The sequence below is a fragment of the Microtus pennsylvanicus genome, chromosome 8, assembly GCF_037038515.1.
Source record: "Microtus pennsylvanicus isolate mMicPen1 chromosome 8, mMicPen1.hap1, whole genome shotgun sequence".
Lineage (NCBI taxonomy): Eukaryota > Metazoa > Chordata > Mammalia > Rodentia > Cricetidae > Microtus > Microtus pennsylvanicus.
The window spans coordinates 19,803,841-19,828,426 of record NC_134586.1 but is presented as its reverse complement, the minus strand read 5'-3'; the positions used below and the strand labels follow the sequence as shown (position 1 = coordinate 19,828,426).

The following is a 24,586-nucleotide window of genomic DNA, read 5'->3' as shown; positions in this document are numbered from 1 at the left end:
GCAGGAACTGAAGTAGAAGCCAAGGATGCAGGCTGCTTACTAACTTGTTCCTCCAGGCTTACTCGGTTTGCCTTCTTATACTATGCAGGATCACCTTCTCAGGGGGGATACATCATCACCTAGAGTGGGGTCCTGTCATATCAATCATTAATCAAGAAAATGCCAGGCAGGCTAGCTTACACTCCAGTTTTATGGAGGTGCTTTCTTAACTGAGTTTCACTCTGCACAGATGAGCCTGGGTTTTTTCAGGTTGGTAAAAGGTTAACTCAATGGGTAAAGATTTATTTTTTCATTTTGTCTTTCCACAGACAGAAGTCAGGTAAGACACAGTTTAAGCTCAAGTTTATTTAGCAAAGCAAAGGAACTCAAAGCAATAACAAACTCCAGAACAATATCAAAGCAGGCGAGACTGGAGGTGGCTGGCAGCCCACTGGGCTCTACATGGTGGAGGTTTTTAATGTTCCTCATGGTCCCCTCTCTCTTATACCAATGTCAAGTTCCTCCCTTTGGGAGCCAGCTTCATTTATCTTACTCTGCTGAAATTGTTCCAGGGCCAAGATGTCTGCACGGTTATCCCTTGCCTGCTTATCAGTACAATCGTTGGTGGCATCTATGGTCAATGGGAAAGTCCCCTAGTGCCTTAGTCTCATACATGGCAGGAGGAGCCCAGCTGCAGCTTCAATGGTCTCTGTCCACATAGGAGCATTGCAACATCAGGAGAAACAGCAACCAAGACACAATCGTAGTCTCTTTGATTGCCTCCTTGGTAAGGAAGAAGCTCATCTCTGCCATTTCTGAAGCTGTGAAACCCAACGCCAAGATGCCAGCATTGGCCCAGGGTCTGCTGGTGCATCATGTCCTGGTGGGGACGTCACATGACCAGAGCTCAGTTTACCTAAGCTTTTGTAGGTGCCATTCAAACCACTGTGAGGCCTTTCCCTAAGTCCCTTAACCATGGCTTCTGGGTCAGGCAAGAGCAAAGGCTTTCATCAGTGTGTGCTGGCTTGGCCGAGGGCATGGAGAGAAGAAGACTCTGCAGTTTTCTGCAGGATTCTCAGGAACAGAGACCAGCGAAGGTCATACAGACTCCAGGGTTGGAATCCAGTGCCCCTCAGTTTGCCTGGGCTTCTTTCCACAGAACAATTCTCTTAGAATGGCAAATCAGCATCTTGTCCCCTTTACAGAATAAAGAAACCAGACAGGGGCATCTGGAAGAATCACAGATTTTTGCTGTACACTGGGAGGGCTGGCAGCCTAGACAGAGTGAGTGCAGAGATCTGTATGGTAAAGTAATCAAGATGGGATTCGCAGGCAGGAGTCGTTACACCTGGTTTCAGAGATGTTTTAGTTCCTTCTGGCAGATCCACCTGTTGTCTGAATCACAGCCCTCAGAAACCACGTTGTACTTCGAGATGGCGACACAGCTGTTCAGTTTAGCATCGCCTATGATGTTCAATCTGAGGAGGAAGAGAACAGCCATTCTTAATGTTTGGTATTTTCTCATAATTATCTTGAGTAGACCATGTTTTCCTCTGGACTTCTAAGGACTGTAGAATACATAGTTCTTATTTATTGTAAACCTAGAGTAACAACATATACCAACATTAAAGATAAAGGTTTATGTGAACAAATCTCCAGCATAATTTTCAATTTTACTTACTACTGGAGAAGAATTCTTGCAGAAAAAAAAACACATTTATCTGCTATAACAGAGGAGAAGTTTTGTAAACACAGTTGAATCTCATTCTACTGCTAACATCTCATGCAAGGAAAAAAGTTGCTGAGTTCAATTTGCTGAGCTTCGGTCTCCTAAATATATAGCCTATAACCCGCCAATTCTTGGGAAGGAGCTCATGTACACATGAACATGTGACAACAGCTAAACACAGCTGTGCTTAGTGGCTCTACAGACTCTCAGCATCCACAGAGGAAAGAGCCTAAGGCCATGGTCCCTTTATCCCTGGGGGTATTTAATTTAGTACTTATACATGGCTCCCGTGGCGCCCATAGTACACTGCAGGTGTGAACCATTCAAGAATTCAAACAGCATAGGTGAAATTCGAGTTATCTGTAAGGCCGAGATGAGTTCTAAATGCACTAATTTATGGTAAACAGAAAGGGGTGTGTGACAGTGGGCGGGACTTCCTCCCAGATGCTCTCTTTCCTTTGGTCATTTCTTCATGGAGCCCTTTGGGTCTGAGAGAGAATTCGCTCTCACCCAGCTGCTAGTCATACCATAGACTCCCTTCCACTGTAAAGGTTCCTTTGTCTTATTTCTTCCAGGCTTCAGAGTTTTCTTCAGTTTTAAAGATCATTTCCTTAGGACTGATCTGTTCAAAATGCCTTTGAGGCTTCCTAGGCTTTCGCCTATCAGGCTTTGGTATACCTCTAACATTATTTTATTAATTTCTCAAGTAATCATGCAGGGAAAATGATTACTTCTTCCTTATCTGAAAACCAGGGTCAAAGCTAAAACAAAAGCAGGGCTTAACCAATGCTCTTTCTGCTGTAGCTCAGCAGGCTCTGGGCTTACCTAATGGCTGCCATATAATCAAAGAATCATTTTACACTCAGGGTAAAAAAGACAGATGGACTGAGCTTAATACATACTCTTTATGTGTCTTACAATTTTATTATCACAATAAAATAAGCATGTTATATCACATACATGCACATGCACACGCACATTTACACACACACATACAAGTGTTATGCAGGCTTCTGGGGAACAAGAGTCATCAATGTTCAACTTAGCTGTGGATCCCACAGACTACAATAACAACCTGCTTAATCCACTGGAGCAATAGTGGCAAGACTATTATGGAAATAACCAACCACTCTCTGTTCTGATTGGTTCTGAGGCCCATTCAACAGGATGGAATTCATGCCTACTGTAAGTCCGGTCAAACCCATAAGGAAACACACTGCTGTTGCATTGCTAAACAAATATGTTTAAAATTTCCTTCCAAATACATACGTTTTTATTACAGACTATTGCTTCTCTCAGTCTTCAGCATAGAAACTTCTTTTGCAGTAAGAAGTGATTTGACAACTGGAAGTGGTCACTGAGTGCTCAGCCCTAAGTGGGACAGCTGTATCATCACCATACCCTCTGGCTCAGGATACATCATGGAAAGGGGCAGAAAGAATGTAAGAGCCAGAGGGTGGAGTTGATGTACATGAAAGTGTCTTCTGAACTTGATGTGGCTGATGTACTCATGAAGCCACTGCTGCTATGATTCCCTGCACAAGACCAAGACAAGATTGGGACTGGACGGCAAACTTTCCATCACAGGTAGAAAGGGAGATCTCAGACCCCAGACTTCCCTCAGTAGACAGGTAGTTAATAGTTGCTGGGTGAGGAGATGTCATTTTCATCAATGACATAGTAGTAATTCATCTCCAGGGAATAACCCCCCAGTTCATATTCATGCAAGCAAGAACAATTAAACTCAATGGATCTCTCTCTCTCTCTCTCTCTCTCTCTCTCTCTCTCTCTCTCTCTCTCTCTCTCTCCACACACACACACACACACACACACACACACACACACACACACACACACACTGTTGTATACCAATTTCCTCTGAACTGAAACATTCCATCCTGGACGGAAACTCATTCAGATTCAGAAAGTTCTAAAGGGAAACTCCTTAAAACTCAGAAAATAAACAACTCACAAGTCTTAACAAGCTCCTGAAACTGATCGGAAGCAGGACACATTTTATACCCAAAGGTTATATGAACAGTAAGGACTGGTGAGAAGAGGAAGTAATCTCACAAGTCAAACTGCCTACAAGCTTTGCAGAGAGCTTGAAGGTTCCAGATTTTATGTGTTGCCACAAGTTTGGGGGAAGGGTTTTCAGTGATCAGCTGCCGTTGTGTCGTTTATGTTCAGCATGTACCCCCTCATTCATACTCTTACAAGTAATTCCTATTAACTCAGTGGCTTGTCAGGGTGGACTTTGGTAGTATTGTTATTTTGATATGTCATTGGTTCCCTATCTGGGGTCAGTAGACATTTATTCACATCTCCACAGAAATAGTGTCACATAACTAACTGCCTCTCTTTCTCTCTGTCTCTCTCTCTGTCTCTCTCTCTCTCTCACTCACACACACACATACACAGTAGGAGAGGAATTTGAGAAGTTTGTTGGGAATAAGAAGAGTTTTAGTAGAAGAGATAGAAGGAAACAGTACATGAAAATGACCCAAATTCCCTAAATATTTTGATGAAATTAGTAAGGAACATCTCACAAATCAAACCTTGCTTTGTATGAAAAGTATAAGTTAACATCAAATAGTTTTATTTCCTTATAGGTACTAAGTTGAAAATAGTCTTCAGTGACACAGTGTCACATGCTAATTTGACACCACTGAGTCATCTGAGAAGAGGAAACCTCAATAAGAAGATGCCTCCATAAGATATGGCTGCAGGCAAGCCCGTGGGATATTGTCTTAATTAGTGATTGACATGGGAGGGCCCAGCTCATTGTGGGTAGTGATACCCCTGAGCTGGTGGTTCTGGGTTCTATAAGAAAGCAGGCTGAGAAAGCCATGAGGAGCAAGTCATTAAGCAGTATACTTCCATGGCCCCTGCATTGGCTCCTGCTTCCAGGTTCCTGTCCTGTTTTAGGTGCCCATCCTCACTCCTTCAGTGATGAACAGTGAGAAAATAAACCCTTTTCTCAACTTGCTTTTGGCCACAGCAATAATAACTCTAAGTAAGAAACTTCAGAAAGCATTAGAAAAAATCAGGATAGATGTTATGAGATAGAATATGTATATTTTTGTTTGCATAAGTATATTCTAGAACAGGACATTTGTTTTTAAATAATCCTCACTTTAACATCTTGTTCACTGAAAAAATTCAAAATGTTGTCCTATATACTGTCAACATTTACTATCTATGAAATTTTCTTTATTTAACAATCTCTATACTTAATATGTTATCATTATATTGTAAATAAGTCCACATATGCTTCATTGTTTAAATTTCTACCTTTTTATTCTAAATGATTAAAAGTAACATTTTAAGTATTGATTTGAGCAATGTGCACAAATTTACTCAAGATTTGTGTCTTAGCTAAGGCTACCATTACTGTGATGAAAAAGCATGACCAAAAGTAGCTTTGAAGAAAAGAGTTTAGTTCACTGATAGTGACTAAGGCTAAGTCAGAGCAGAAACTAAGCAAGGCAGGAGCAGGAGGTAGGAGCTATTGCAGAGGCCATGGAGGGTGCTGCTTACTGGATTGCCCACTGTGACTCTTTTAGCGTGCTTCTTATAGAACCCAGGACCTCTAGGCCAGGGGTGACACCACCCACAATGAACTGGACCTTACATTACTAATTAGGAAAATGTCCCACAGGCTTGCCTACAACCTGATTTTATGGAAGCATTTTCTCAATGGATGTTCTCAGATCGATCTCTCAGATGACTCTAGCTTGTGTCAAGTTGGTATAAAATAAAACTCACTAGTACAGTTACTGAAATTTTATTCTCAACATCATCTCTTTTGAAAAAAAATCATTGAAAGCTTTGTACAGAAATTTGATTGAATCCTGCTTGCTTTTGCTTATGAAAAACACAAATACATTGCTATTGCGACATGGTCCAGGAATGGACTCAGGTAAGGAGAAGTCTGAGTGATTGAGAGAACACTCCAAGAGAACAGGACAAGAGTCTTGTGACTCAATTCCTTCCAAAGATGGAAAGTTGTTGGAATGCATTTTTCCTCTCCTTCAGGCAAAACAGAAAGGAGTGGGCTTATTTCAGATTACTTATTAGTACTTACTATTGGTAATCAATAATATTCAAGCTGTACTCTGTGTGCGTCTCTGGAAGAGCATGTTTGCCATGCTCAGCTTGTTTTGTTATTGTGTACAGCTAAAGCCTGTGAACTTCGCTCATGCGAACTGTCTCAACCCTCAGAGTACAGATGGCTGCTGCTCTGTACAAAGCTGGCTGCTGCACGAGGCTTTAGTCCACCTCATTTATTGGCTCCATTCTCTCAGCTCCTACCACATCTGGAGCGCTGACACGTTGCTCCTTGTTATGCCAATAATCATGCATTCTGCTAAAATAAATAGTTTAACTATGAAGCATCATCTCTTTCATTGTGTTTGTGACTGTGGAGACAATCTCACACAAGTAGAAAACAAGACACCAGGGGCAAATAGCTAATGTGCTGCTTAAGACATTCCATGCAAAGTGTAAAAAAGGATAGGAGATAAAAGAAAGAATGAGCAATGTGTGCTGAGGTTAAGTAACCATTTTTCAAAGGAGTTATTCTGCTTCCTGGCTTTAAAACTCTATCTCATACATACATACTTGCATATGTACATATATGCATACACATGGCTTAATAAAAGGCTGGTATCTTTTCATACATGGAAATTTTCAGCTACTTTTGGAATCATACTTTCAGACTGTTCTGAACATCTCTAATCTTTGGTATCAGTGTTAGAGCCCTACAGTGAGATGACCTGAAATGAACATTCGAGTGAGCTCCTCCAATACTCACACATCAAAACTTAAAGTGGAGCCGTTTATCCATCTCCAGTTCTTGTCTGGCAGTGAGTAATTTAGTCCAATCCAAAATGAATTGATTCTTTCCTTTATCAAGTCCTTTATGAATCTCTACAATCAAAGCAGAGGAGAGGACTTAACCCGAGCCTGTGTGCTGTGACTCGTATTCCACAGCCTCCCGACACCTAGGTCAAGTGTCACCTGTGTCCGTCCTGAGTCCTCAGCACAGTTCATTCTTCCTCCCTGAGGAATCTGTGCCCAGCATTTATGATCCTAGGACACTCATCTTACATATGTAGATATTGGCTCAATTGTCCCATTAGTCTCTCAGACTATGAGCTTCCATAATGTAAAGTCTCCACTTCCCTTGCATAGAAGATCGGGTAAATCAGGAGACATTGATATAGCTTCCAGAACATGCTTACACCTCTATTTTATAGAACAACTCACCAGTTCTTCTTCATCCTGAATGAGCAGCAAAGTGGCTCCTTTTCTAGCGCAGTCAGATAGACCTTCCTTCCAAACACCGTTCTCTTGAGCAAACTGTATGCATTTCTCTCGGTGTGGCAGCCAGCCATAGGAGCACGTTAGCTGAACTGGACTCTCTGAAGTGAGGAGCAGACATGGAGAATTTCCACCCTGTCCCTGCTGCAGCACAGCCAGTTACACACAGTAGCTGCTTTGCTAACACACACTTTTACACACACAGTAACATGTGCTGGGACAAGATCACTGTTAATGGCTCATCAAAGAAATATAAATGACACAGAATTTATTTTATTTTTGTTTCTTCTAATTAACTTCAGACAAGGTTAACTATATGAAATTTTGATTAAAACAACTAAATATTCATTGTAGTGGCTTGAATAAGAATGGTCCCCACAGGCTGATATATTTGAATGCTTAGTTATCAGGGAGTGGTACTACTTTAGGAGGCATGGCCTTATTGGAGGAAGTGTGTCATGGGGTGGGCTTTGAGGTTTCAAAAGCCCAAACCAGGCCCAGTATCCTTCTCCTCTTGCTGCCTGCAGATCCAGATATAGAAGTGTCAGCAACTTCACCAGCATCATGTCTGCCTGCATGCTGCCGTGCTCCTCACTGTGATGACAATGGACTAAACGTCTGAAACTGTAAGCAAGCGCCAGGTGAATGCTTTATTTTACCAATGTTGTCATGGTCATGGTGTCTCTGCACAGCATTAGAACACTGACTCCAAAACATTCCTCTAAAGCAAAAAAAAAAAAACAAAAAACAAAAAAAAAACTGTTTCTCTCTCTCAATGTCTCTCTGTGTGTGTGCGCATGTGTGTGTGTAGTTTACTTGCATGTGTGTACAAGTACATGTGCCTATGCATGTGCGGAGGCCGGAGAAGGATGTAAGGTCTCCGCCTCTGTCCCTCTCCACCTATTCTTTAGAACCAGAGTCTCTTATTGAATGTCAAACTAATACTGATTTCTCTAAAACTGGAAGCAGGCAGACCTCAGTGACCGTCCTGGGGTGTTCATTACATGGAGGCTGAAGCTGTAATTACAGTCTCCACGTTTGCACACAAACACTCTTAACCACTGAGCTGTCTCTGAAGCTCCATATTTTACTTTTTAAGTTGCTGTTCGTCTGTAGTAATCAATGTGCTATCATGGTGAGGCAGCATGGTCAGGAGGCCAAGGTGCTAGATTTTAAGATCACATATCTTCAGTTTCCAAAGGCATCACTTACCAGTCACATGACTTTTGACAACTTTTAACCTTTTTTTTTTTTTGATTTTCGAGACAGGGTTTCTCTGTAGCTTTTGGTTCCTGTCCTGGAACTAGCTCTTCTAGACCAGGCTGGCCTCAAACTCACAGAGATCCACTTGCTGCTGCCTCCCGAGTCCTGGGATTAAAGGCGCGCGCCACCACCGCCTGTCCTTTATGCTTCCATTTTATCAAACATAAGACCCACCATGATGTGAGCCTTGATGAAAGGTAATGTGATATTGATCAAAATCAGGATATCAAAATTACCTGTTGCCTTCGTACTGCTCTCTGAAACGTTCACAGTGCATTTTTCGACTGTTGCTTTCATCTTGTTCTCTGGAATGCCTTTTCCTACTGGCGTTTTTTTGTAATAACGGTAGATAGAAAACATAGGAAGAAGGTGAAATGTACATTCTATATGCAAAAGAATGGATATTGTATCTATCACTTCAGGAAACAAAGTCAACCAAACAAGCTTGAGTATGGACAGGAGACAATGTATTAGCAACATGTTAACAGGGGACCACTTTGGAGACAGAGTGAATAGAGAACCAGAAGAGCACAGAACAAATGGGTTCACACTGCTGTTGGTTACACCACATCTAAGCGCTGTAGGGAGCAGGGCCCCTTGTTCTGGCTGCCCGGCTAGCTTCTAAGGGCATTGTGAAGCTCATGCACCTCTCCCACCTCTGAACTTCCCCCCTGTGGGGTGAGGATGCTCCCACCTGCACCAAGCATAAGGTTGCTGGCTGTCTTCTGGAGTTCGGCAGACACCTAATAAACTCATATTTAGGCATTGTGGTTTTCATTGTTATTGTTATCTTGTCACACTTGTGACCTTTTTTAGAGTTCTAGGTGCACATGCGTCATCCCCATAGTGATTCTCCAAAACAAGAGAAATGCAACAGGGGATATTGTCCTGTAACTGCCTGTCATTGTTCCTCCCCCAGGCTCAGGGTGGCCAGCTCGTGTGAAGAAGCCAAAATACTAATGGTGGAACTAGAGGAAGATTTTGTTTTGTTTTGTTTTTCAAGGCATGGTTTCTCTGTGTAGCCTTCGCTGTCCTTGCACTCGCTCTGTAGACCAGGCTGGCCTATGAACTCACAAAGCTCTTCCTGCCTCTGCCTCCAGAATGCTGGGATTAAAGCCATGTGTCACCACTGCCAGGCTAGAGAGAGAATTCTAAGGTAAAAGCTTTTGTCTCACTTACCTAAGACACCGAGTCCAATCACAGTCAGGACAAGAAGGATCAACCCAACACAGCTGAGTTTCAGAGCCAACCGATGCCAGCGTGGGCACCGACAGCTGTCTGAGAAGTTAAAGAAAACACACTTTTAATCTAGTTGAGAGCGTTTGCAAACAATGAGGTAGTTTGATTAACATGGACAATTGGATTCATGTTGAGGGTGGGGTGAAGAAAAGAGCCTTTCTTAGCCTCCTTACTATGAATTCCACAATTAGGTCAAATGGGTGTTAGGAAGGTAAAATGACTGATGAAGAAGATGTCTAGAAAATTGCTGAGTGAGTGCTGTACAAAAATAATGTATGTGTTCTGCTATGGGAATGAACCAGCAATTCCTCCAAGAAGGAGTATCTTCATTTATAGGAGGTACACACACACACACACACACACACACACACACACACACACACACCCCTCAGTTTTGTGCTAAGTATCACCTTTGCACTGGTGATGTATAGCAATTCTATTATTTAACATGGGGCCTGCTTCACTGTTGTCTGTAATGATCTTCTCCATCTTGAAATAAAGTTTAGGCACCTGTGCAGTTTGTTTGTTCTGGACAGAATTTCAGTATGCTGCCCTGGCTGGTCTGGAACTCTAAGCAGACCCCAGTGGCCTTGGCCACCGTGTTGTTTCCAGGATTTTAACTACATTATTCCCCGTTTATTTGCACAGGTTGAGCTCTCCAATTCTTTTTTTTTTAAATATTTATTTATTATGTATGCAATATTTTGTCTACATGTATTCCTGCAGGCCAGAAGAGGGCACCAGACCTCATTACAGATGGTTGTGAGCCACCATGTGGTTGCTGGGAATTGAACTCAGGACCTTTGGAGAGCTGAGCTGTGGTTAGAAGCCATCTCTATGAATATTGCTTCCCACACGCAAACACAAGGGAGTTTTCTGTCTTAAGTGAGTACATGCATAAGTGTGGCTGTGCCTTTCACAGCTTGCTATGTTCTAGCAAAAATCTGTTTTTATATTTCTCCTTTTCCCTTTCCTTAAATGGAGTGTTTCAACCTTTTCATGTAGAGGAAGCAAGTGTGGCTTCCCTTTGACGCAGGAGTGTTGCCAGAGTTCAGAGAATTCACAACTTGAAGCCACTATTCAATATAATGAGAGGTATTTGAGCACAAGCCTTGGTGATTGGCAGGCTGTGTTAGTCAGGGTTATTCAGGGTCACAGAATTTACAGAATGAATCTCTCTCTCTCCATATATATATGAATTCACTGGGAGGACTTTCAGGCTGCAGCCCAACAATGGCTATGAATGGAGAGCTCGACCCTAGTAGCTGCTGATACCCACAAGGCTGGTGTCTCAGCTGCTCTGCTGGGATCTTGAAGAAGGAGATGAACGAATGTGCTGATGGGGGTGAGGGCAAGCAGGCGAAGCAACACTTCCCTCACCCTTCCTTCTTCCATTGTCCTTCTATGGGCTTCCAACAGAAGGTGAGGCCCAGATTAAAGGTGTGCCTTCCAGTCTCCAGGTCTGATTTAAAGGCATGTGTCATCCAGGCTTAAAGGCCAGATGTCTTCCTGCCCTAACATCTGGATCGCAAATATGCTCTCATTTCTGGATTAATTACACTCCAGGCATAAGTTGACAACCAAGAATAGCTGTGACGAACACTGTGCTCTTCACACTAATGTCCAGCTCAAGACACAGAGTTACTTCTTCCTGGAATTTTCTATTCAATCATTGGATTAATATTTATCAACTTGTTGACTACAAATTATGAAAGTGCACCAGATTGAAACTGTTGATTAAGGGGGTTCTGTGCTATAACACATGCATCTACAATACTGCCTTGGTGAAAACCAGGTCCTGTAGCTGTGCTTTTCTTGGTAACCATATCAGTTACTACACAATAAATATCTTATGTATATATATCAGGAGTTCAAATACATCAAGTTATAAATGTGTTCATAAAGTATCATGATTTGGACGGTTTATTTTGTGTTGAAATAGGAGCAGCGGGGCTGCATCCCTGGCACCCGGCCGCCCACATGGCTAGCTTATGCCCCAAAATAATTAAACGGAAACTGTATTCTTTTAAAGACTGCCTGGCCCATTAGTTCCAGCCTCTTATTGGCTAGCTCTTACATATCGATCTAACCCTTTTCTAATATCCCTGTAACACCACGAGGTGTCGTACCAGGGAAGATCTTAACCTGCTCCTGTATCCGGTAGGAGAATCATGGCGACTCCTTGACTCTGCTTCTTTCTCCCAACATTCTGTTTTGTTTACTCTGCCTACCTAATTGTATGTCCTATTAAAGGGCCAAGGCAGTCTCTTTATTTAACCAATGAAATTAACACAAAACGGAAGACTCTCCCCCATCAATTTTTACTTATATATTTCTAAATATTAATGTAATTGTAATATAAATGTTAATATAAATGAATACATGTTTTGACTTCATGTTAAATTTTTAAAATCAGATGTGCTGTTATTTATTATTTTGTCTTTTATTATTCATTGTATTTTCCAGAATTGTTTGTATATCCAATTCTACCTCTTCTAGATACGTTTTATTTTTTTTTTTTTTACATTATCCCAAATGAACAGTTTAACCCAGACTGAAGACAAGGACCAACTGTCTCTAGTCTCTAGACCAGCATTGAGACAGGACAGTTACTTAGATGAGTTAGTTTCTTTGCAAATTTTCCACTGGAGAAAGAAGAAAAGGAAGGGGTGAAGAGAGAGAGAAGAACAAAGGTGTTCCAGAAGAGACACGGACAGTCTAACATGTGTGTGGAGTAGTATCTGTAGACCCAACTAGCTACAGATGGCAGATTGTCACATACAGAAGGCTGCTTCTGTGTGGAAAGCACACTTCCTTTCTCCATCTTTAGTCTCTAACAAATACTCCACAGCAGCCATTTCCATGGCTCTGAAAGCATCCTCGGTGCTGTCAGTATCTACAGATTATCTGAAGCATGCAGCAATATGCAAGCAGGTTACTTATAAGGACTACATTTTGTGTAAGAGACCAGCATGCATGCAGACGTCTGGAAGCAACCTTCTGTGGACAGTGAGCAGGGCTGTATAGAGAGAGGTGTTGGAACTGTCATGGAAGGAAGCAGTGTGTTAGACTTGAAAATATGGCCAGTGGCTGACCGCCGCTGCTGTGTAGGTCGTGAGTGTCCTGGACAGGAGGCAGGACTGTAGGCAACAATTATTCTAAATTTCTGAGCATAGCATCTGGCCTGTGTTAACTGGCAATAAATATTGTTTTCTTCTTTCTTTCTTTCCTTCCTTCCTTTTTTCCATAAAGTAAGGGTTTTTTTTTATTTGTTTTATGTTTTAATTATAGGTAAAAAGCCACTTAGGTGACTTTAAAAAAATCTTTATCCATTCATGACAAAATTTAAAGAGCTCCTGTTGTCCCCGTACTCTCTGTTCTACTATTGGAGTTACATACAGAAGGGGCTATGTAAACACTGGCTATGTGGCAGTACCTGCTTTGATACCAACAGAATGCTAAGTCATCTCCACTGTTCCAGGCATTCAATGGCTTTCCCCTCACCATCTGAACCTATGGAATGTCTTCCAAATCCCTCCACTGGTCACCATTCCTCCTGGTTTGATCTCCACAGCACACCAGGCATGCATGTTCCCCACATCGCAGGCCTGTTCTCTCTCTGCATTTGCCAGTGCAGCTGCCTAGAGGCTCCTCTCTCAGATGCTCAGCCTTGGTCTCCATAGACCTCCAGGACTTGAGGCCAGCGTCATCTCTCACAAAGGCCTGCCTTGATCACTCTGCTTGACAGGATGCTATCTCTAAGGGCAAAAATCTTAATTTCCATTTAAATGCTTTCTCGCTTGCTTTCAAAATCACACTGTCTCTGACACAGGTGTTTATATCACTGATTTAAACCTTCACAGTAATATAAAATCTACAGGGAGAAAGACGCTTTCCTGTTTCTTCATGGCTGTTTCCCCAGTGTCTAGAGCAATGTTTGTCTCATAGTAATTGGTTATTTCTGAGTAAATAAATAAACCCCAGAGGCATTTTTTACTTATTACAATTACATTTTTACATGACCATCGAACTATCAAAAGAAACCTTTGGCCATTTGACCACAAACAAAATAGGTCACTACTCACGTCCCCCTTTCCGGTTCTCATTGCGGGCAGATTTAATCACCTTGCTTCGAATTTAGCATGGTGTGAGCCCTATAGCTAAATGGGTCCCAGTGGTTTCACGGTTATGCTTCTGCATCAACATTTTCTATTCGAACGCTATGTTCTGTTTCTATTTTACTACTGTTTGTTTTGTATTTTTCTTCAGTTTTATTCCTAGATTATTGAAGTTTAAAATAATGATTTTTTTCCCTAGTCCTTTTTTTTTTCTGGATAAAATTTTTCTAATCTTCTTGACTTGGGTTCTTAGACAGTAGAGTTTAAGAAGAGCCTCCTTATCTTTCTCTATATTCCTTTTCTTACACTCTTCCTCCACTTTTGCTAGGCATGATGGGAAAACTTGCTTTTTCTCAACAACAAAATTACTGGTGCTATGAATTCTCCCTACACTTATCAAAACAGCAATTCCCTCCACTTTCTGTTCACCCTATGTAAACATTATAATGAAGCTTATTTGCTGACTCGAAGACTTTCTTCTTGACTCAGACCCTTGGCAGTGTACACAGTTCTAACAAGAAGCTCTGGAGTTGGAAGTCCACGTGTCATAACACATAGAATAGTCAGATTGGAAAGCAACTGCTTTAAGACGGATGTCAGTGGGTCAGTTAGCCAGCAGAACGGAATGGTGTGTCATGATCATTTTATGGACTTTATGCCTGAGCTACTGACCTCTTACATCTCAGCCATCCTCTGGCCGTGTGCTTCATCTGAACAACCTTCCACGTTTCTTTAGCTCGTATCACTAAATCCTCTGGTAGACAAGAGTGCTACTTTCAGTCAGTGTTGAAGGGTTAATTCCTGACTGGCTTTGGTACCTTGTGTGGTACATCCATTTAAAACCGTTATACTTTGCAAGATAGAAACAGCCAGCTTTTTTAAAAACTAAATAAAATTATACACACATACACACACACACACACACACACCACCACCACCACCACCACCACCACCACCAGCAGCACCAGAAGCACCAGCAGCTTTTGATTTAATTCAAGTCTTTGATTTTGACTGTGACTTTTCCCCAAGATTACCCTCCTTTCTGGGAGACAAAGTCATTAGGCATTAAATCTACACTCTGCACTGTGAAGGGACTCTGGTTGCAGTGAAGTACACCTAGGCCACAATGTCCACATTCTGTAGGTGAACTCGGAACTGGCAATTGATTGCATCAACAGCTCTTGAAACATGACTTTGCTCATATAAGTAAAATATTCTTTCTTCAGGATTTTCAACAAAGTCTGAATAGGGGAAGTGATGCTCAGGTTTCTTGCTGCCTAATCGAGTAAAAATGGAATGCATGACCTTCCCAGAACTGTGGTTTTCTGCAGGCAGACTGCCACAGTATTTAACACTAACATAGACGTAGACCTGCTTCTCATCTTCAAAGCACTGACTTAAACCCACACATTTCAGAGGAAAATTTTAACTCTGGAAGATAATTCAAAAGCCAGAGAAGAAAAGCTGCTTACCTGGGGGAGGAGCTGGAGGGGATGCCTGCTTAGGCTCTTGGGTCCTGGCTAGGTTTAAGTCAGCATAGACCACTGATGCATCCATTGTAGGTGGGGGGACTTGACAGTGAACTTGTGGACAGGAACAGACTCCAAGGTCTGTGAGTTGAAATGAGCTAAAAAGGAAGTCCGCTGTGAACTCCCTGCTGTGTGTCCACACCCACCCACACTGGTAGCTGAGGGTTTCTCCATAGTTACTGACCCTGGTGCCTGTCTTGCTCACAGAGCTTACTTTTTATTTTTTTTTTAAAGAAAGAATTGCAACATACAGAACACAGAGTTGGTTTTTAAACATATTTCTGGGACAGTCTTTTTGCTTCTTGTCCCTCTGTCGGTTATAAGTTATCCCCTCAGAACTCTGATGAAATATTCATCTTGAATTCAAATTTACCTTGCTCCTGAACTCCCAGGGTTCAGATGTATGCCATTTTGTGCTGTGTCATGAGACTGAGGGTTATACGTGAAAGCCTGTGGTGCTATTTGGCACCGGTTGAAGCTCTGAAATCCTCCCGAAATATCCACACTGTGAAAGGAGCTGTGGAGTTGCAGACTGGAATGTGGGGAAACCTCGTGACTGACACAATTGGAAGAACAGTGATAGGAGCAGCGTGTGCCACTCAGAGCAGTCCTGAGTGAAAGGACTTCATCCGTCAGAGCGACAGGGAGTGGAGGACATATGTCTATGTGATGTGCTAACTCCTCCAAGGATTTCTAGACCCAGAGCCTTAGAGCAAGGACCACACCTAAGTCAGACAGTCTCATATCACAAGTGAAAAAGAAGAAGAAAAGCGAGGATTTCCTTAAAGTCACTTTCTGTGGTCGGAGTGGAATTGTGCAGGTGCGCACAGTTACTCGACCGTGGCAGCAGTCTGCAGGCTGTGCGTTCCAGGAGTCAGGTGCACACTCACGGCGTGGAGAGCACATTCATTCCCAAGGCCATTGATGATACAAAGTGAGATGAAGCCCGTGTGCGGGTCTCACAGCACACATTGTGACTCAGTGGAACCTCTTCAGCTGTCACTCTTTGTTGACAGTCATTTCACCCAACGCCAGGCACAGAGTTCTGTCTCATTCTCCATCTAAACCTAAGATTTCAGCAAGTGTGCAAGATTCACCAAAGTGTGCATCTTGTGTGATTCTACTTATTTCTTTCGCTCAGATTACTATAATCTCTGGTAGACAAGGGTGCTAATTTCAGCCAGTGTTGAACTTTTAGTATAGTATATTTCATATACATCAGGTCCTCAGGCTTTATTTAAATTATTTAAAAGTTCATTAATAATGCATTTTGTATCCAACAATCCCCCTCTCTTTCTGGGATATCGTAGCCTTCAGGGCTTAAATGTGTGAAGAACATTCCAAATATTTGAGGTGGGTCATGGGCAATGGTTAAGCAAACAACGCTATGGTCAGTGACCATGGACATATATTAGACCAAGAGAGTAAATAGGAGTCTGATTCTGTGTTTAGGTGAAGAATTAAGCTTTGAAAAGATAGTGAAGGATATTGAAGTATCTTTTTTCTTTCTTTCTTTTTTTTTGTCTGACTCTATTATTTTATGTGTTGGTGTTCTGTGGTTGTGAGCTGCCTTATAACATGGGAACTGAACACGATCCTCTGGGAGCACAGCCAGTGCTCTTGACTACTGAGCCATCTCTTCAGGTCCAACACTGAAATTTAACGTTGCTGAAGCCTGGTTCCGATGTCTCTACAATGACCTTATTAAATGCAAGAGATTTGAGGGGGAGGTATTTTCATTAGTAGGTGCTTCCAAAAGTCTCTAAGCCACAAAGCGTAAAGAAACTAAAAATAACAACCAAACACATCGTCATTGGTCTGTGTGCTCTACGCAGCTGATAGCCCACTTTTCCTGTGATGGAGTGACAGGAGCCATGACCATGACCACACAGTTACCAATACAACGAGAGTTTTGTTATGTAGCCATCTTTGTACAGATAAAAATAAAACCCTCCTGAGAGTTCACATCTGCGGAAAGCATCTGCCTACTGAAGACATCTGATCACCTAATTGCCCAAACGATTGTTTCACTGCAAAATGTCAGATTTCAGGATGACATTGATCTTGTTACTCTAAAATAGAAGGAGGTTAAGCAGACGTGTATTGGTGTGCGACAGAGTACAATTTTATATTAATCATTCATGATGTGATGACAGCTAAAGAATTCAAATGGTGAATGGTGTAAGTGATTTATTTTTATTTATCCATGTATATGTTTATGCACGTGTATGAATACAGTGTATGTTTGTGTGGTGTATGTGCACGAGTATTTGAGTTTGTACACAGCTGTGTGCATGTCCATTGGCCAGAGGGGCCTGTGGGATATTCTTTCCTCCTTGCACATTGAGGCAGGGCTTCCTCTGGGCCTTGCATTGATTTCCTTTGTTTTTCCAGACAGTCTGGTTCAGTGATTAAGAGCACTGGCTGCTCTTCTAGAGCTCACAGGTTTGACTCCCAGCATCCACCAAGCACTCAAAACTGTAACTCCAGTACCAAGCGTCCTGATACCCTCCCCTAGCTTCTCTGGCCACCAAGTGCTCACATGCTACACAGATGTACATACAGATAAAACACCCACACACATAAAATTAAATAAAATAATTTAACAATTTTTAAATTTAATTTTACATTCCAACCACAGTTCTCATTCCCACTCCTCCTCCCACCCCCTTCTCCTTCCCCCCACAGCCTACCCTGCCATCCACTCCTTTCAAAGGGTAAGGCCTCCAGTGGGCAGTCAGCAAAGCCTAACACATCAAGTTGAGGCAGGACCAAGCTCCTCCACCCTGCCTCAAGGCTGAACAAGGCATCCAACCATAGGGAATAAAGTCCAAAAAGCTAGCTCATGCACCAGGGATAGATTCTGGTCCCACTGCCAGGGGCCCCTCAGATAGACCACACTACACAACTGTCTTCCATATGCAGAGTGCCTGGTTCAGTTCCATGCAGGCTCCACAGCTGTCAGTCTAGAGTTCATGAGCTCCCAGGAGCTTGGTTCAGATGTCTCTGAAATTTTAAAAAGGCTAGGGAAGGTGAGTGATATTTCAAATGTCAAAATCACAGAAAAATTTACACAGATACAAAAACAAACAAAACAAAAAGAGGGATACATGGCCAAGTCAGAGAAAGGAAGGGATACTTTATAGATTAAAGCATCGCAAATGTATGTGCTTCTTCAGCGAGAGTTTTCAGAATTATCCTAAAGATGCTTGGTCAGCTACTAGGAACTAATGAGCTGATGGATGCCCCAGATGAGCAGGTACAGGGACACAGGAAGGTGACACACAAGCAAAATCATCTGCCAACAAGGACGTGAAATATGTGCATAGAACCTCACAGATTTGGGGAATGAAAAACCACAACAGTGGAAATGAAACATTCACTGAGGGTCAAGGGAACTTGGTATTTTTCAAAAGTGTAAGCAAAACAAACTTCTTTTCATGAAAGCAAAAAATGGAATGTTTGTGAAGGAGAACAAGGACAGGAGAAAAAGGGGGGAGACTGTTGAAGGTGACAGGGTATCAGTGGATCAGAACATGGTACAGACACGTGTGAACATGTCACAAGGAAAATCGTTAGACTGTACACCTACTGCCTTCTAATAAAAAGTGGAGGAAAATGAAAAGTCACTTTACAGATATTTTGCTCTCAGTATTACTAACTGCAGCAAATGGACTCATACAGATGATGTCTTCAAAGCTGTCAAATATTAACTCCAACTGAAAAGATTGCAGTAAGCAAACTTATTCTCCCAAAATGAAGAAGAAACTGAGAACTTTCCAAATATTCAAAAGGTGAAGGAGTTTATTACCACTGGACCTGCTGCACACGAGACAACCCAGAGGTCTTCAGGTCAAAGAGAAAGGACAGTAAGGAGAAAAACGCAGTCATACGTTTCCAGCACACACAACAGCACAGGCTACTTTAATACTGGTACGTAGATTTTAAGTGACAAGCACACACAGAAAACAGGTATACTTGTATGACAATGTGTATATAATACTTAAAAATGTCAAACATAACTGTTCAGGTGGATGCTTCACCCCAGCCCCTGGTATCCATATACCCAAAGAGTCTGGAATTTTCTGGAAGAAGCTCCATCCCAAGCCCCCCCTCGACCCCACCCCTGGCTCTCTCCAAACCCTGCTGCATCTCAGAAAGCTGGCCAAATGATAACCCCTCCCCCAGAAATGCCCAAGACCACTCCCACAGGGTATTAAGCTGCCCCCCAGAAAACAAACATGGGGGGTTTCCAGTCTTCCTTTTCCATCTCTTCTCTGGGGGCTGGAAAATCATCCAGTAGCATTATATCCATTAAACCTGGGCTTTTTCTAATTGGGTTTGATTTGTTCTGATTTAAATTATTGCATTGGCGGTGAGGCTTATTGGGGTGCAGAATCTTTTCAGTAATATTAATAACAAAGTTTTGTGTGAATAAAACTGCAGCATAATGGGGTGTTTGCGACTGAAATTAAGCCAATACCAGTTCAAAATAAAATTCTTTATCTTTAAGAAGCTTGATATAGGAATTGACAAGATGGCTCAGTGGGTAAAGGCATTTGCCACCAAGCCTGAGTCGAAGAGAGATGCTGGAACCTACATGGTAAAAAGAGGAAATCAACTCTTGCAAGTTGTTCTCTGACCTCCACGTGTGTTCACACACACTTTAAATTTAAATAGTAATTTTCAATCATTCTTAAAAGAAGCTTTATTATATAATTGCAGTGGTAACCATAGAGCTAATATATATATATATATATATATATATATATATATATATATATATGGAAGAGAAACAACTCTGTTTTTAAAGAAATATGACGGAGCCCTCTGCTCCTCCTATTTGATGTCGGCGCTCAGAAAAAGGGAGAAGTCCAGAACGCTAGTGGCTGGGATTTTAACCCAACTGATCAGGGACAGGAGATACCCATTTTTATCATAGAGAAGGGAAATGCCAGTGTCTGCCCACTCTAGTTTTCTCAGTGGAAAAGGGAAGTGGCCAATCTCAGTTGCTCTAGCTAACCATGTCCTCTGTGTAGGACAGGAGGAAATAGTGAAGAAACGCTGGAGTTCACAGTCTGAGGCAGAAGGTCACCAACACCCTTGGTACCTTAGCCTCTCCCGGCACCTCACCAGCACAGTAAAACTCCAATTCTGCACCTCCTTTACCTGGTTACCACAGAAAAATCTCCAGGCACTGCCAAACAAAGCATGGGACTTGAGAATTAAAATCACATTAAGCCGTCGCCTGCTATCCGTTGGTTGACTACTCTCAAGCAAGCAATTTCCCCACTAAGAAAAGGAAAGATTTTTTTTGAGGGTGGGTGAGCATGTGGAGCCGAAAATGTTATATGTCATTGTTGGAGAAGCAAAACGGTGCCAGCTCTATGGAAAACAAGGTGGTGAGTCCTTAAATGTAGAAAATAGGATCTCTGTTATGTTTTATATGTAGCTCTCAAAATTCATGTTTGCAGTTGAGTCCATGATGGAAATTGTGTCACTATTAAGAATGAAACTGTTAGGGAAGATATTGAGTCACAAGTATTCTACCCTCACGAATGGATTAGGGTTTTATGAATGGAACTAACCACATTCAAGATCTTTTTGCTCTTCTACCTACTGCCGTGTGGGGACCCAGCATTCATCCTTCTTCATTTCATCCCTTCCAGTGTATAAGGATGCAGCATGGAGGTCCTGACTAGACACTAAATGCCTGTGTCTTAACCTTGAACTTGCCAGCTTCCAGAACTGTGAGAAACAATTTGTGTGCTTGTATCTCTAGTCCCACAAAAAGAGCAAAGACAAACAGAGGAACTATTTGCACAGCACTGTTCACGGCTGTAGTGCTCACTGGAGTCAGAATGTGGACAAGCCCATATTGTTCACCAGTGGATGAATGGATGAAATACCATTCTTGTGTCTACACAAGGAAACTGACTTGGCTCAAAAGGGAAGAACTTTGGACGTATGCTCCAATATGGATGAACTGAGAGCACCATGCTAAGTGAAAGAAGTCATTTATGCAATGTCAAACACTGTGTGGTCTCACTCAAAGGAAGCATTTAGAGATGGTGAATTCACAGAGACAGAAGGTGAAGGGCATCAGGGTTTGGAGAAGGAGAGAATGGGGAAGTACTGCTTACCGGATGTAGATTCAGTTTTGCAAGGCAGACATCTGTCTGGGGATACAGTGGCAGAGTGCTTGCCTAGTGCCTACAAGGGCCTGGATCCTCCTTCCAACACTGCAGAAAACAAAGGAACTTCTTGGCATGCTGGCACATGACACAAATCCAAGATAATCTATGCCAGGCTACCTGACACCCTGATTAAAAAACAAGCCACAAAACCTGTTTCATGATAGTATAGCTACCCTTAACAGTTCAGTTTTGATAACCTGATAATAGTGTTGTGAATTTTACATTATATACTTTTTGCTACAATAGAAATAGTTCAGGAAGAACTTTTATATCTTGAGCCTTAGTATTTGGTCCCAATAAATAAAAAGAGAGAGCACTGTCCCTGACAGGGAGATGTGAGGCCCTTATGAACACTGGACTCTTCTGTTTCTTTTTCTATAAAATTGTAAAGTGGTGAGTCACTGAAGAAACTCAGAGCGTGGTTTCTGGAAAGACTGGAGAGCGGGTGAACATCTTGACGACTGAAGAGTGTGGACATACTGTGCTCTGCAGTCTGCCTCAGAGGATGCTGCCTGTGAGCCTTGTGCACAGCTAATACATTCAAGTGTGGTTACAGAAGACTGAGCCCTGCCAAATTTACATAATTGGAAAACAGCTCTCTTGGGCAAAGTCTTAACCTCTAGTCTCTGTGGGTTATCATCTCTTGACTTCTCATTCATTAGACTTTAGTTATTTTTGCCTTGGTGCTTCAGAACTCCATAAAAATCGTGAGGTATGATGTAATTCCATCAGCCTATAATACGGGCAGTGGGGAGGCTGAGACAGAAGGATTTCTGCAAATTCCAGGCCACCTTAAGTTGTATAAGTCTGTCTGGGCTACGCCATGAGACCCTGTCTCAAAACACCAAAAATAAATGCATTAATTAATGTTATACCTTCCTTTTCCTGTGTTCCTTCAGGCTCTGTACATAAAATATGTGTAATAATTTGTGGTTATGGTAGAATCAACTCATGACTTAAATGAAAGTCTTTCCTATTTCCACTGATGAACAGCTATGGATCACTCTCTGTATTAGTTAAGGCTTGCTGTAGAAAGCAGTGGAGACTAGATATAGCTTAAACAAGAGAAACAAATTCTCAGAGTTCTGGACACTAAATCTACAATCAGAGCACTGGCAGAATTTTCATCTAAAGTCCTCTTTTGGGGTCACAGTGATAGAGAGGAGACAGACATGGGCCATAGAAAAATGGCAGTTTATAAAGGTACAAGGGAAGACCCCATTTACGATGAGATGTTTAACTTTAATTGGGCATGCTAATTAGGTGAGCCAAATGGAACTTTTGATTGCTAGACTTCAGTACTTGCTAACTGGACCTTGGTTGTTAGTCTCAGGAGGAGAGATTGGTCAAATAAAGGAGTGGACCTTGGGGCTAGCTTCAGAAATGTAAACTAACGGTCTTTAGCAAAGCAGAGGGAATTGGGGAGAAGGGCAAGGCTTGACAGAGTCACGTTTTGAGTGGGCTAGTATCCCTTCCTTCCCGCCTATTTGATTTATTATTGGATGGCTGGATGTTGGGCAAGTGGGTGTCATTCTCTTTGGTTGCTTCCTGATGACATTGGGGCATAGTTGTTAGGAGACACAGAGAAGCTAGGCTGCTGGTCAAGTTGGGAAGTTCAGGCTATGTGAGTTGATGTTCAGGTTCTGTAGGACCATCTGAGTCTAGGGAAGTGCAATCTGTGAGGCTGGACTAGAAGGTAGATCCTGGGTTGTTGGAGTGGTATGTAGTTGACTTGAAAACTGTTGGGACAGGTAGACTAGGGACAAAGGTGAAGTTAAGGAGTATATAAAAAAAAGAACTATCTTGGATGTACATTTGAAACAGTTAGGTTCATGGTCCTGGTGGGAAGAGGAGTCCCAAGACCTGGGAATGGGGGAGAGATTCCAAAGAAAGGGAGAGAGATCCTGCCCTTAGGAATAGGTAATAGGCAGGAAAACTTAGGCTGTTGATTGGCAAGAGTACTTACCTGGAACATGAGAGTTCTTGAGAGGAGCCAGGAAAATTTAGATTAGTTATATAAAGTTACATTAGAGTTGTCTTTCCTGGGGTGCTTAGGTGGGTTTTGCAATTGAACTATTTTAGGATCATGGGTGAGTGAGGAGGCTCTTGGTGAATGGTGAGAGGGGCGATCTGTAACAGGTTTTGCAATTGAACTATTTTAGGAACATGGGTGAGTGAGGAGGCTCTTGGCAAATGGTGAGAGGGATGGTCTGTTGTGAAAAGGTTGAGAGAACTTGTCTTTGGTTCCCAAAGGGGGACTTGCATTGAGGGAACAAGTGTATGAGAGGAACGGGGGATGAGGTCTTTGAGAGTTTGGGACAGGAGTGTAGAGGACCTGGGGAACATTGGGGCAGATGGTTATTAGTGTGGAGGGCATTAGGAGAGGGCAGGTAAGGAGTGTGAGTGATGACTTTTTGGTAAGAGAAGTTTGGAGGGATGGAATTCAAGACAGGGGAAGTGATTGACAAGTTGAGGGATACATTGGTGGGAACAGATCGTGAGAGGGAATTGTGCCAGGTTTTTTCTTTTTGGCCACCAACCAGCTCCAAAACATGACACAGAGACCTACTGAAAAGTTTTTGCATCCTAATAAACCTCTCCACCTATGCAATAATCCAAAGCAGACCAAGTCAAATCGAATTAGAAAAAGCCCAGGTTTAATGAATACCAGCGCTCCCAGGTGATCTTCCAGGTCCCCAGAGAGGAAAGGGGGAAGGAAGACAGGAAAACCACATGTTTGTTCTCTGGGGGCTAATTTAAATACCCTGTGGGAATGGTCTTGAGCGTCTCTGGGGAGTGTTCATCATTTGGTGGGCTTTCTCAGAGGTGGAGTCTGGACTGAGGCAACTCCCAGGGGAGGGGGCTTGGAATGGAACTCTCCACCCAAACATTCTAGACTCTTTCGATAGGATGCCACGGGCTGAAATGTAGCCTTAACCTAATCATCCCATACTCTTTGAGTATAGGGACGCTGTCTCAAGTGTGGGACAATGTGAGGGAGGGGAGAGTAAGGAGTTGGTGGGCTCACACTCAGTGGGGGGTGTGACTGGAGAGGCATCTGGTTAACTGTCATTCTGGAGACCTCAGGTATCTGTTCCCTGAGGGAGATGAGAAGTCAGGTGGCGAAGAGAAAAAAAATAAATTGTTATTATCAGCCCTATGAATGGGACTAGTCATGGGAAGGGTCATTAACTGCCAGAAGAATGG

General features: G+C 42.4%; 1 protein-coding gene across 1 annotated transcript; it reads right to left on the bottom strand.

Annotated features, from left to right (window-relative positions):
- Window positions 1-325: 325 nt before the first annotated feature.
- On the bottom strand, window positions 326-15,526 carry LOC142855457 (killer cell lectin-like receptor subfamily B member 1B allele C). The gene is made up of 6 exons (XM_075981953.1): window positions 15,126-15,526; window positions 9,476-9,574; window positions 8,533-8,619; window positions 6,980-7,134; window positions 6,525-6,640; window positions 326-1,457 (listed from the first exon to the last, which is right to left on the bottom strand). The coding sequence occupies exons 1-6, from the start codon at window positions 15,208-15,210 to the stop codon at window positions 1,334-1,336; spliced, it is 666 nt and encodes a 221-aa protein (XP_075838068.1). The 5' UTR covers window positions 15,211-15,526; the 3' UTR covers window positions 326-1,333.
- Window positions 15,527-24,586: the final 9,060 nt, after the last annotated feature.

Excerpts from the sequence above, each read along its gene's own strand:
- LOC142855457 (XM_075981953.1), bottom strand. The coding sequence starts at position 15,210 with ATGGATGCATCAGTGGTCTATGCTGACTTAAACCTAGCCAGGACCCAA. Across the intron at positions 8,620-9,475 it reads GATTGGACTCGGTGTCTTAG|TAGGAAAAGGCATTCCAGAG; the intron begins GTAAGTGAGACA and ends AAAAAACGCCAG. Across the intron at positions 6,641-6,979 it reads TTCAGGATGAAGAAGAACTG|AGATTCATAAAGGACTTGAT; the intron begins GTGAGTTGTTCT and ends CTTTGATTGTAG.